At 39.6% G+C, this 13,825-nt stretch overlaps 1 protein-coding gene across 1 annotated transcript in view; it reads left to right on the top strand.

Annotated features, from left to right (window-relative positions):
• Window positions 1-13,825, top strand: part of GUCY1A2 (guanylate cyclase 1 soluble subunit alpha 2) — a 200,215-nt gene that overhangs the window by 22,296 nt on the left and 164,094 nt on the right. The window contains exons 2-3 of the mRNA XM_034409432.3: window positions 4,408-4,469; window positions 10,395-10,516. Coding sequence (XP_034265323.1) covers window positions 4,408-4,469; window positions 10,395-10,516 — 184 coding nt within the window. The remainder of the gene's footprint in view (window positions 1-4,407; window positions 4,470-10,394; window positions 10,517-13,825) is intronic.

Genomic DNA, 13,825 nt, shown 5'->3' with positions numbered 1-13,825 from the left:
CAGAATATTATATTTCCCAAAAGGAGAAATGAAGAAACATGTTCTTAAAGGCAGAAAGGAGCCTCAGTCTTTCTGCATAGTAAAACAGTCTCAAGCAGAAGAGACTGGTCTTTAGAAATGCAGATTTTGTATCCATTCAGAAAGGCTGGGCAATCCTATTTAAAAACAAAACACTTTCAGCCACAGCTCCCCCAGGCTGGGATTAAGAATTTACACCCCCACCCATATTCTAAGAACAGGATATTACCTTTAGGACATAATAGAATTAACCCAGCAAAGGGCACAATGCTCACTATATTGCACAACCCCCTGGAGCATCTCAGAACCCTATAAAAATCCATCCATTCTTAAACCAAGGAGTCAGCCACCCCAGAAGGATTTGCTGCTGTCACTGAAGCATCCAAATAAACAGAGTCCTTCTTTCCAATCAGCCTCCATTTTATTTCCAGCGTCTTTTTCCAGGCTTGGAATTGGAGCGGATTTTTTTCTTCCAACAATTGCAAAGATCTCTGATTGGGAACCTGAAAATTCAGGGAATCCAAAAAGTAGATGGAGGCAGATTTAAAAAAAGGTATAGTGCTGAAAAGCAGGTAAAAAACAGTCAGTGCTTAATGAGAATTATTTTGTGGGGGTTAAATGAATGATGCTTTTAAATCTTTCATTCTGATGGTTGAGAAGCTGGCAGCTGGTCAAACTGACCCTAGGTTTCAAGATGAAAGGCAGTTTATTGGTGGCTTAAATTTTAGGGATGAACTTCATGTTCTTTATCCATTCCTTTATTCACAGTATGAATCAGCATGTTGTGTTGCCCCAAAATTGCCTTTTCTTTTAGCTGCATCCAAGGAGAATTTCTGCCCCATCAGGTCCTTTCGATTTAAACACCTGCCTCTCCAAATGGGGAAGTGTGGTTTCCTTGTGCGCAGCCTTATTTGGATGGAGCTTTTGTTAATTTCTTTTGTGAGAGCACATTGGGTTCTTTTTAAAGGTTTTCCTGAGAGGGTAAATTTGGCTCTTGCTGAGAGCAGCCGTAATTGCTTGATGCAGAATTTAAAAATGCAGCCTTTTAAAAAGGCTTAAATCTGTTTTCTCCCTTTATTTTTCAAGTGTACCTAAGCTGCCTATCAAAATGCAGGTAAATTGCTAACATCGGCTTCTACTAATTGTGGACTCGGCGTAGGGGTGGTATCTGTCAGGCCCAGAAACCGAGATGACATGTGGTGATTCTTCCAAGCTGAGTTCTTTATCGTTTCCTCACCTAATAGAGAGAATCTTGACAGATTGAGGATTTTTTTTCATCTACCATATTCTCTGGGAACTATTAAGGATGAAGGCTGCCTTCATCTTCTTCTCTCACATAAAATATCTGGGCTGAGTTGCCTCTTAACTCCTCTGGAATGCATCTCCTTTCTACATTCCATCATCTCATCAGAAATTGTATGGATTGCCTGCAATTACTTACCGCTGTCGTTGAAGATAAATTGTGGTTGATCAATCCTGGGAGTTGAAGTCGACACTGCTAATCGTTGCCAGGGTTAAGAATACTGTAACAGACAGGTTATTCAATGTCAGGAAATAGTCTGTTACTCTGGTGATGGTGGCGGTTGATCTAAATTTGCTTTTTGAAACTGGGTGTGTTTTTTGTTTACTCAAGACTGATAAGATCTTCACGCACCAAGGAGGAAGAGAAGCAATGCTTACCTCTCGAAGTGCAGGAGTTGTTTTTCTTGTAATTTCCTTCTAAATGTGACCCTTCTTTAGAAGCAATGGAATGACAGTGGTGTATTGTTTCCATCCAATAACAATCATAGATATGCCTTCTGTATAGGGACTTGTACCCTTTCCTTTCACACATTCAAATCTATAATGGTTGAAGATTAATGTTTTGGAAATAGAATGATAATGCAAAATGGTGAGGTTGTTTAATGCAGATGGCTAGGGTCTGGACAACCACCTCCTCCTCCTCCTCCTCCTCCTCCTCCTCCTCTTCCTCCTCCTCCTCCTCCTCCTCCTCCTCCTCCTCCTCTATGCCTGTCCTAGGATTTATACTAGAGGTTTTGTCAATTTATTTCTCCAAAGCTATAATTTTCAGCAAGTCTGCTGAAAAGAGGTTCCATTTCTCTCTGCAGACCCTGTGTTATGACATTTCTGATGCTAGAGGCCAGGTCATCTGTTGCTGCGAGAGTGGATAGTTTGCCTCATCACAAAAGTGCCTCAGGTCCCAACATTATACAATTTTGCTAAAGAAATGGTGATTATTGGTGCTGGAGCCACGGTGGCACAGTGGTTAGATTGCAATACGGCAGGCTACTTCTGCTGCCTGCCGGCTTGCCTGCAATTTGGCAGTTCAAATCTCATCAAACTCAAGATTAACTCAGCCTTCCATCCTTCCAAGGTCGGTAAAATGAGGACCCAAAATTGTTGGGGGCAATAGGCTGACTCTGTAAACCGCTTAGAGAGGGCTATAAAGCAATGTAAAGTGGTATATAAGACTAAGTGCTATTGCTATTGCTATTTACTATTGGGGAGAAAACAAAGGGTTGTATTCTATTGGTATGACAAAATAACTTGCTGTTGTTGCCAGATTATATCACTTGTTGAAGACTATTGAGATGGATTCTACTTCATGTGTCCTGTGAAGTTATCTGGGAGCTTCTATCTTACAGCAAGCATCCAGCTATACTTGGTTGACCTCAGAAGAAAAGCAGGGTTGAAGCGAGTTAGAAATTAGGTAGAGACCAGCAGGAAATTTCATAGCTGGAGCCTGGACTAGGAAGTTTAAAAAGCCATCTAAGAAGACAGTGGCAAACCATTTTATACTGTTGCCAATAAAATTACATGGGCTTTTCTAAGAAATCAGCAGGAGTCAAACTTGACTTGAGGGAATCTTTATCTTTTGCATGGATAAAGGTTGTAAGCTAAGAACCACATGAAATGCTGCAGGCAGAAATTTGTCTTCCATGTTCCTACACATTTTCTTTTTCTTGTGAAAGAGGCTTCCAGTTCTCTGTTTCATTGTCAGGATTGTTTAGAATTTCTTTAGAATTCCTTTTTGTTTTCAAGTGGTTGAGCTTATGCGTGCATAAGCAAAGAGTGCTGGGGGTCTCCATCGCTTTCCTTTCCTCATTGTCTCTGCTTCTGAACTGGATAGGAGTTCTCTTCTAAGAGGGTTTAATGGAAGCAAGGTCTTTCTGGACATATTTGGAATTATGAGAGGATGTTATGAACATTCACGCCAAATGACCATAATTGCTTCCAGAGGCAAGGTCATTATTGCAACCTTCTCAACTCCTTTCCCAGATGCTCTATTTCATCCCATTGTTTCTTTTCTTTCTTTCTTTTTTTTCCTGGGCAGGTTGATCACACTGAAAAAGACAAGATTGGGCTGTATTCACTCTCTTTTATTTTTATTTTATTTATTTATACTATTGATTTGGAATGATTGATGCAGAATTTAAAAAAAAACAGATTTATAAATGAAAACAGTGATAGATACAAAGGTGCTTTTTCAGGAGGCAACTAGACTTTCTTGTTTTTTTCTTTGAAGACGTTTCACTTCTCATCCAAAAAGGTTCTCCAGCTCTGGATGAAAATTACCAGCTGTCTGCAAGGAATATAAACCCCTTCCATTCCCCCACTATCCTTTCAGAGCTGAAGAAGTCCAGTTGCCTCCTGAAAAAGCACCTTTGGGACAACCATGACCTGGATAACTGAGAATCTCTACAGACTTTTAGTGATAGCTACACTTTTCAGCATACCAAATCTTGTTTCACTTATGCTTTAAATAAAATAATCTTTGAAAAACAATTCAAATGGCAAAGGGAGACTGGCAGGAAATCTTTGAGTTGCAGTTCAACTTGTGAGCTGAAGTGTGGGAAATTTCTGATTGTGCTAGTAAGACAGGGCAACCTTCCACCTTTGTAAAATTAGAAAAACTAGTATAATGTCTCTGCAAATAATGCAGAAGAAACTTTCAGCCCTGAGAGTAGTCTTGAGAGAGTAGTTGGGAGCAAACGTGAGGTGAGATGTATAAGTTTGGCCCCAAGTGACTAACACACTATTCTGTATACATCATGTTTTCCTTTTGCAGCTTTTTGTATTGGGTTACACGGATGCTAAAGAAACTACTGCTGATTTAACGGAGGCTAAAATATCAGGAAGAGACTTGAAATATTGATGTGTTTGTTGAACAAAAACAGCTTGCTACTTCTGGGCAGCTTTCTTCACATTTCTCTGGAGGAGGCACAGCAGATGTGCAAGGGGAGGCAAAGAATATGTAATTGGAAAAATATACATTAGATTAAGCAATAATATCAGTAGTCACCTCTGTTCAGGCGCCATGCTGAGAGCTAGGCTGACTGACAAACTGCTGATAACATTTTTATTATTATTTCTTTGTTTATTCTATAGCCACAGACCATAAGGCAGACTCTCCAGAGGACACTACAACATTATGAGCATCAAGTTATTGGGTAAGTAGAACCGATTTCTTCAAAACTCCAAAAGGAATGTAGAGATAGATTGGTGAGTGGGTGGCAATAAAAAACTAATTACTGATTGCCAAGATATTGCCTTATGGTAGCTGTGCCAACCAGGTGCCCTTAAAATTGAATTAGGAGTAGGAATTCTGGCAATTCAATTTTTAAAAACTCAAAGGAGTTTCTGATTGGAGAAAGGTATAAATGAGCTATGTTCCTACAATGTACTTAAGAATCTCCTGACTATTGCACAACTTGTCAAGCTCAATTGGTGATAACCTTGTTGAGTTTTTTTTAAGATATGTAAATCAATACAGTTTATGGTTTAAATCATTTTGCATACCCAAAATGGATTAATTCATGAGCCAAAGTTTGTGATGCAAACACACAGTCATGAAGTCGTAAAATGCAACACATGGTTTCATTGAAAGTTGGTGGTGCAAAAACAATAATTTTGTTTATGTAGATTTTATTTCAATAGGATGCAGGAAGTGTATTTTTAATGTACCATTGACACATATTTCACTGACAATTTTGATAATACCTTTCTTCAATCCCAAATAGATTTGTTTTTCACTTTTTTTATTCTCTCTTTTATAATTTTGTAAGGTAATAGTGAAACTATCCTGAACTAAGCACGTAGACCAGGGGTGTTAAACTTGAGGCAAGATGTGGTCGGATCTGGCCCGCGGGGCCGTCCTGGTCTAATGCGAAGAGGAAAGATCGGGCCAGCTTGGCTTCGGTCCAGTCTACCCAATGCAAAGAGGTAACATGCCAGCAGTTTGGGGAGTGGCATCAAGTTGGCCACACCCACTCAGTTGGCCACACCCACCCAGTCGGCCACACTCACCTGGCCCCCAAGGTCAACCACAGTCCTAATGTGGCCCTCAATGAAATTGAGTTTGACACCCCTGACGTAGACTATAATAAACAATTAGAAACTTGATCTATTCCTTGATGCAATAAAACATCTTGATGCAAAAATTTAAGGAGACTGCCTGTCTTTTTACCCCTTCTTTCTTTTTGTTCTATTTTGTGTGCCTTTGTAGTTCTTTTGTATGCAGAGAACTGTGCACTAAGAAGTCATGCCATCAGATTTGTACCACTTAGGTTCGAAATATTTCAGGGAGGCTCATGCAAAAATGGCCTTTAATTTCTAAATTCTTTTGTGGGTTGGATTTCATATATTGTTTTAATCTTGCCTTTCAATCTTGCTGGAATTGTTAGACAGCAGTGGCTAGTAGAAAAATGAAGGAAGTAAAATGTCACATACTTTTTGGGCAAATAGGTTGTAAAAAATTGCTTTTAAAAGTAAAAAAAAAGGCTCCGACGGTCACAGATGAGCTGTGCGATCGTTAGAGCCTTTTTTTTACTTTTAAAAGCAAAAAAGCAAAACCTTTTGCACATGCGCAGAAGGTACAAAACACATTACTTCCTGGTTAAAACCATTGAGTAATGACAACCGGGCGGGTGGGCAGAGCCCCACGCCATGATTGCTACCAGTTCTCCGAACCACCCATCATGATTGTTACTGGATTGGGCGATCCAGTCTGAACTGGGAGCATTTCACCCCTTTTTTTAAAATTTTGATTTATATGCCGCCCTTCTCCGGAGACTCAGGGCAGCTTACAAGGCATTAAGCAATAGCCTTCATACTTTTGTATATTTATACAAAGTCAGCTTATTGCCCCCACAGACCGGGTCCTCATTTTACCTACCTTAGAAAGGATGGAAGGCTGAGTCAACCTTGAGCTTGGTGAGAATTGAACTTGCAGTAACTGCAGGCAGCTGGAAGCTAAATACTACCTTTAACAGTAGCATTAGTCTGCTGTGCCACTCAGGCTCCTATCCCTGCTGTCTTCCCCTTCTAATATATTTCCCCACTGGTTTAATTCCTCAACCATTATTATTTCCACTGTTGCCTCTGTAGGAGGGTTGTTGAGAAAGTGGTTGGAGTTTGTCTATAGAAGAACTTGGAAGATTAATTGGAATTCTTCAAGTTGAGTTCCAGGCTTCAATCTAGGATTGAGACTCCATTAGTTGCTTTGTAGTTAAACTGCAGTCTCTAGCAGGAGTGAAGTGCATCTAGCAAGACTGGAGCGCATTTAGCAAGACTGGAGAGCATCCAGTACCATTGGATCATAGTGTTCTGACCTAGGCTTCCTGAGTCAGTAAAACACACAAGTAGTCCCAAAAACCTGTTTTTAACAGCTGTGAATTCTGTTCATTCACGGATGAGTCCCAAATAGTTGTAAAGAGTCCTTCGGGATAAGGCTAATTATGCCCACCTTTATCTCCCTTGACACGCTGCCAAAGATCTAAATGGCAAAGCCACACGGAGTCCAGAATCAAACAGAGCTTCAGACTTTAAACTGCACAGAATTAACAACATTGCTTCCTGCAAAGGCCCATGTGCCTTTGCTCCTCTTTTAAGTCTTATGGGAGGGGCCAATCATCTCCAAGCCCTACTCCTGAGTTGTCCCTTTTGTTTTAATTGTTTTTGCCTTCTGGCAGCTCTGCACATGCACGCACTGGGAACAGGCTCCCCCTGTTCCTCTGCCTCACTGAGGTCCGACTCTGGAGGCTCCAGAGGCAGCACGTACCTCCCTGATGGCCCTTTCTCTGCCTCCGATGCAGAGCCCTCGTCCGAGCCTTCCCCAGACTCCAGGACTGACCCATGGTCCTCCCCAGCCTCCTCACTGTCCAACTCTGCTGCCAGCTCCGCAGGCTTCTGGCGGACCACAACACATAATATACTGATCCAAATGTGAAGGATTGGAGGACGGTCCATCAGATTCAGCTTAAATCTTCTCCAGATGGAATAACTGCTGTCTAGAGAGTGCTTAGACACAATGAAATTACATTTTAGTTAGTTCTTGGTAAGCTGCATTTTCCTAGAAGCTTTTTTTTTCTCCCATTGGACTTACAGCTTTTATTGGAACAGCAGTTGTAGATAACAGAGAAAGAGAGCCTTCAGCTGGTACGGTAGATGTTGCCATTTTTGTAACATTTTGGCAAAGTCACAGATGAATAGTCTTTTGGTGGTTTGGCTCTGCTTTATTTTAGGACAACCTTCAAAGGCTACCCAGAAATCATAGCTCACCTAAAACACAAATGCCTAATTGTTGACAGAACTGTCCCAGTTCAACAGAACCACAATCATCTTGCAGGAGCTGGTAGTAGGTTTTTGGATACAAATCAAAGTACCGGTTTATAAAGCCCTTCTTGCTTAAAGTCCTCAGATTTTCAGGACAGTCTCCTTAAATAGAATCTTCCCATCCCATGATGCTGTACAGTCATCAATACATAGAGAAATTTTTCCGATCTTTTAGAATTTTAATTGTTTTTCTGTTATAGAATTCCATTATTTTCTGTGTTTTTTTAAAAATGAGGACACCACCCTCCTTCTTGCTGTTCTAGAAGCAGGTAAAAGATTACTCTCTTTTATTGAACATCTGGAGGATAGGTTTAACTGACTGATATTTTCCCCTGGAGGTAACAGTTTTATGGTTTTAGGTGTTAAGTGACCACATTTATGAATATTTTATTGTCAAGAGATGTTAATGAAGTTCTGTTGATGTGAGCTGACAAAATAGATGGCATACAGATGACCCCCTCCCCCCACCCATTAGTGTTGGAGGCACCATTTAAGGCATTTTGGGGTTGAAGGATTAGCTGGTAATATCACTGTGGCCTGGGGGATGCCCATGTAGGCTCCTTTTAGGTCCCCATCAAGGAGCTGGAGCAAATGAGGGAAGCTCACCCCACCATGCAGCAGCACTTGAGTCTCGAACGTGGGCTTGCTAACCTCCAACCCAGCATCCTCACCCACTGTGCTCCATACAAATGATAATAAATGATAAAATAAAAAAAAAATCAAGTGAAATTTAAAAACCCTGACTTCCCAAGTGGGCTCTGTTTCCTGGTTATGTTAATATCTATGGATTATAATTTTCTCACCCGATCTAGAGAGAAAGAGAGAGATTGTGTTGTATCTGTAATCTGGTTGTATATGATTTTATGATCATATATATATATATATATATATATATAAGAATGATTTGAGATGAGTGGTTATATAAACTGGATAAATAAAAGAAAATAAATATAAAAATTATTATTAAGCCAGTGTGTTGCAATTTTCTTTTTCTTGCTTGTTTTGGATTATATTTCCCACAATTTTTTTGTCTTGGCCATAGTGTTTGGGGCTATTATTTCCAACATATCTATAGGGCAACAGAGAATAGAATAGAATAGAATAGAATAGAATAGAATAGAATAGAATAGAATAGAATAGAATAGAATAGAATAGAATACAATACAATACAATACAATACAATACAATACAATACAATACAATACAATACAATACAATAGAATTTTATTGGCCAAGTGTGAATTGAATTGAATTGGAATTGAACTTTGAATCTTGTGCACTGGAAGCCTTTGACATACTCATGAATTTGCTGAGATGTGTCGTCCTTTTGTTTTACAAGCATGGCATGATAGTCTAGCCCGCATGGCATGGTAGTTAAAGTGTTGGGGTACGACTGGGGACACCCGGGTTCAAATCCCCTTTGCAATAGAAACTCACTGATTGACTTTCAAGCAAAGCCATAAAAGATTGATCAGTCACACCAGTATTTAGATTCAACTGACTAACAGGCAGCTTCAATATATAATACGATCAAGCAGCAGCTGCTTCATAAAACTAGTTGGCACCATCCCGTGGTGTCTATTTTTGTTTTCCCTAGTCTGCATTGACTGCCTATTATTTGTTACCATTTCGCTCCCCAACCGAAGATGCAAAATACCCAGAGCTCGCCAAATTACTTTGCCACGTGAGGCAGAAAATTCCAGAGTACCGACCACCATATACTGCAGTACACTCACAATAATAATAAATCCTTGTTGGGAAAGTCGGCCAAAGATCTGCAGTTGGAGGTGATTATTCCACTGCTTAATGGTAGAATTGGATCCAACAGCTACAGCTGGCTCTCACTGCAATGTTGTAAGGATAAGACCACTGCCAGAGCTGTATTGATTAAGCAGTGGAGCTATATTGATTAAGCAAACAATATTTGTTGTTTCCAATTATGCAAGTGCCCTAGATCCTTTGGCATTCTCTTCAGGTTAAGTTGGAAGCATGTGTTAAAATTCAGCACAGCCTTCTGAGGTTTCCCAAGTTTTAGGTATTTATCCTTGTGGGCTTTTTAGTCAAGCTATCTTTTCAACTCTCCTTAGTTAACAATTCAGACACGTCAGGAAAGTACCTTGGGCTAGAATAGTAGAAGAAGCTGCTGCTTAGGGAATCACCTTTGCAAATTTGCTCATATACTTTGATGGCAAGTATAGAACAGACAAGAAAGAAAAAGAGTAGAAACTTCCAGCAAAGGGTCCATTCTTCTTTTGAAGTTCCTAAACCTCAAGATGATTTATGTGTGTATATTCACTGTTTTGGTTTTGTTTCTCCTTCTTTATTTTCTTCAGAATATCAATGTAGGTTATAAGCTTCCCTGTTAGATAACCTGCAAGCAAGTACTTGGAAACTACAAAGCTTCTTTCTGTTTTAGGAAGGAGAGATAACGTTATACATCTGTGCACAAATATGGATCTGTAGATTCCTCTTTCTTGCTTGTTGCATCTGATTGCTGGCTCATTTCCATAAAAAAGATGGAAGTATTAGATCAGTCTTCCTCAGCCTTTGCAGCTTGAAAATATGTGGACTTCAACACTCAGAATTCTAGGAGTTATTGATGTTCGCACACTTTCAAGTATTAGATTATATGTTTTCAAAAAGAATAATCATTCTTCCTCAGAAAGAGTGGTTGTTTCAAATGTTTGGACTGTTTCACTTAAGTGCTTTCAGATGGTCTTCGTTTTGCTACCATACACCACCGATTGTATGTTTCTTTCTAGTTACAGGGATGCTGAAAAGAATTTCCATAATATTTCCAACCGATGCTCCTATGCAGACCATTCTGGCAATGATGAAACTGAAGATGTCTCAGGAATTCTCCAGCGTACAGCAAATATTCTTGGTACTATATTATTATTTTCTATAAGCCCTTTTGTTAGTATAGAACAATCTTGAATTTCACTTCTTTTACTTATAACGGCCTATTCTGCAGACTTTGATCTTTGCTTGGAAATATCTGTGTAACTAAGCAGAAGATTGTTTCCGTTCAGATTAAGCAATTTAAGTGTAGGAATTCTGACGTGCAGGCTGTATAAATTTGGGTTGGATGCAGAGGTGGGCTTCATATAATTTAACAACCGGTTCGCTCCAGCATCAAAAATGTGAGTGTGCGTGGCCTTCTGCCCGTGCGCTTTGCTCTCTCGCACACTTGCACACATGTGCGCAGCTTAAAAATGCAGCTAAATAGGATGGCATACCGCTGGGGCAGGTGGGCAGGCCCACCCACAGGTCACAACTACCAGTTCGCCCGAACTGGTATGAACCGGCTGAATCCCAGCCCTGGTTTGATGGTATTGCAATTAAGTGGCTACATATCTTACTCAGAGATTGTACTTAATTCTCAACAATTCCTCTTCAAAGAAAGTTAAAGACTATCAGTTGTGTGCTTGGTACTCTTCATTTTAATGACGACTTGCATGAGGAGGTAGAGAGAAATACTTAATAAATTTGCAGATGACACAAAAGTGCATAGCACTGATGAAAAGGATTCTGGATTGGTAAATAATGACAAATAGAAGATGAATTTGCTATGTACTGCACACAGTTTCTTCAAAATGAGATGGGCGGCATATAAATTTAATAAATAAACAATAATTTTCATAATTATAAATAATAAACTAATAAATAAATAACTTGTGGTATGACATGCCTGCAAAAAAAAAAAGTCAAGTAAATGGAATTTTAGGCTACATTAATAAAAGTATAGTTTCTAAAGATTCTGAATTCTTAGATCTGTTTTAGATACTATGCTTATTTCTGGGCATTTCTATCACTATGCTTAGTGATAGAAATACCTCGAAATAACTAGAAGCTAAATGCTCCGAAAAGATGTTAGACTTAAAAAAAGTTTGTTTTTGTTTATTTATCAGTCACATTTTTGACCCATCTCTCTCAGAGCTAACTGGGAGGGGAACTGATGCAACACTTAAATCAGTAGAATTCCGTACCCAGTTCTTTATCATCCTAGAATTCAGGATGTGAATATTTATTTTGAGTTTATAGGAAGTTAGATTCTTTTTGAATTTTCAGAAAAGACTCAACAAGATGATAGCTGTTGAGAGTGAAATGTATCAAGGAGGTGGTGAGAACTTTATTGGATGTGTTCAAGCAGAGTTTAAGGCACCTTAATAGGGTTAAAGGTAAAGGTTCCCCTCGCACATACGTGCTAGTCGTTCCCGACTCTCGGGGGCGGTGCTCAACTCCATTTCAAAGCCGAAGAGCCAGCGTTGTCTGAAAATGTCTCTGTGGTCATGTGGCTGGCATGACTAAATGCCAAAGTTGCACAGAACGCTGTTACCTTCCCACCAAAGGTGGTCCCTATTTTTCCACTTGCATTTTTTACGTGCTTTCGAACTGCTAGGTTGGCAGAAGCTGGGACAAGTAACGGGAGCTCAGCCCATTACGCGGCACTAGGGATTCCAACCGCTGAACTGCCGACCTTTTGACCAACAAGCTCAGCGTCTTAGTCACTGAGCCACCACGTCCCTTAATCATCTTAATAGAGTTACTGACCTATTAAGATGATTCTTCTAGCTATCAGTAAACTGATCTTCATTCTAACCTGAGACTGTGCAGTTGTTCTAAATACTCAAAGACCATGTAGAAAAGAAAATCTTTTTTTTTAATCAGACTTTTGTCACCTTTCAATCCCACAAAAATTCTCTATTTTAAGAGGGGAAAAGCATTACCTGTCATGCTCTCTTAAGTCCTGTGTGTTTCTCTTTCTGTGTGTAGTAACTGAACCTCTTCCTATAATCCATTTTTCTCCCAAATGGCTTATTCTTCTGCCTTGGGTTTCCTGCATTAGTATGAGTGATGTTTCCTTCAGACCTGCTTCAATATAAATTGCCAATGCATGACAAATGATTCTTTTATGACAATAAAAGCAATGCCACCAGAGCTTCCCGAATGGTAATACTTTTGAAAGTCTTGATTTAAGTTTTCTAGATTGTTCAGGTCATCCTTTTCTAGAAATCTACAAGTCACTAGTGTTGTAAATCAGAGGTCCAGGCTTTTGCTCTGTTCCACGATGTCTCTCCCGCTTTTGTAGAGAGCTTTATTTTTATACACTTTTACAGAGGCAGATAAAAGACAGGACAATAACAGCATCCTAATTGGTTAGAAAATATTCACCCCCCCCCCTCAAGATGCCATCCTCTGAAGGTGAGATAATGCAGATCAAAGCCAAGAATTAGATCATAGAAACCTTGGTGACGCAGCAGACTAAAGTGCTGTTAAGTAACACCAGCTGCCTGCAATTACTGCAAGTTCAAATCTCACCAGGCTCAAGGTTGACTCAGCCTTCCATTCTTTCGAGGTAGGTAAAATGAGGACCCGGTTTGTGGGGGCAATAAGCTGACTTTGTATAAAAAAGAACACCGCTTTGGGGGGGGCGAAAGCCCTACTAAGCAGGTTATATACAAAAGTATGAAGGCTATTGCTTAACACATTGTAAGCCACCCTGAGTCTCCGGAGAAGGGCGGCATATAAATCGAACCAATAAATAAACAATAAATAGAAGCAAGAAAGACCTACAGCGCATGAGCTAAGGCAGTGTGCTGCTCGAAGCTTGGCACCCTGACCTTTGACCTACCTCTACACACTAGAACATCAACAAATAAATTGCTTTGTATTTTGCATACTCCATATTGTTTTGAAAGCTGTCCAAGGAAATTCTCACTGTTTGCAAATATCCTAGGAGCTTATTTGCCTCCCGCGTTTACAATTTTAAATGAGTATATTTTTGATCAAATAAGCTTTTTCCCTCCAGTAATATTGCAAAGGAAATTGAATATTTCAGTGATCAACTTAGTTTATCTAGCCTCAGGAGCTGCACAATCCCTGCTGTAAATCTGTGCATATGGGTAGAACTTTGAAGTGTGAATAATTCCAAATTTTGCTGAAAAAAGATTAGATTAGGTGCATCTGTGTGATGATATTGGATAAATCTTCCAGAAAACACACACACACACACACACACACACACTTCCTGAGAACTCTGGCGAACTTTATAAATTTACGAATCTTTATCTCACTAATGCTCACTATTGGACGGTACAGTCCATACACAGGTTTTGAAATACAGTCTAAAAGAAGCTATTTAGTATGTTAAATAGTAAAATTAATAGACATTATGCTATTACCACTGGCC

The sequence above is a fragment of the Pantherophis guttatus genome, chromosome 5, assembly GCF_059756535.1.
Source record: "Pantherophis guttatus breed Tessera chromosome 5, ASM5975653v1, whole genome shotgun sequence".
NCBI classification, from domain to species: Eukaryota; Metazoa; Chordata; class Lepidosauria; order Squamata; family Colubridae; genus Pantherophis; species Pantherophis guttatus.
Note: the sequence above shows the minus strand (reverse complement) of the source record. Positions and strands in the feature narration are given on the sequence as shown.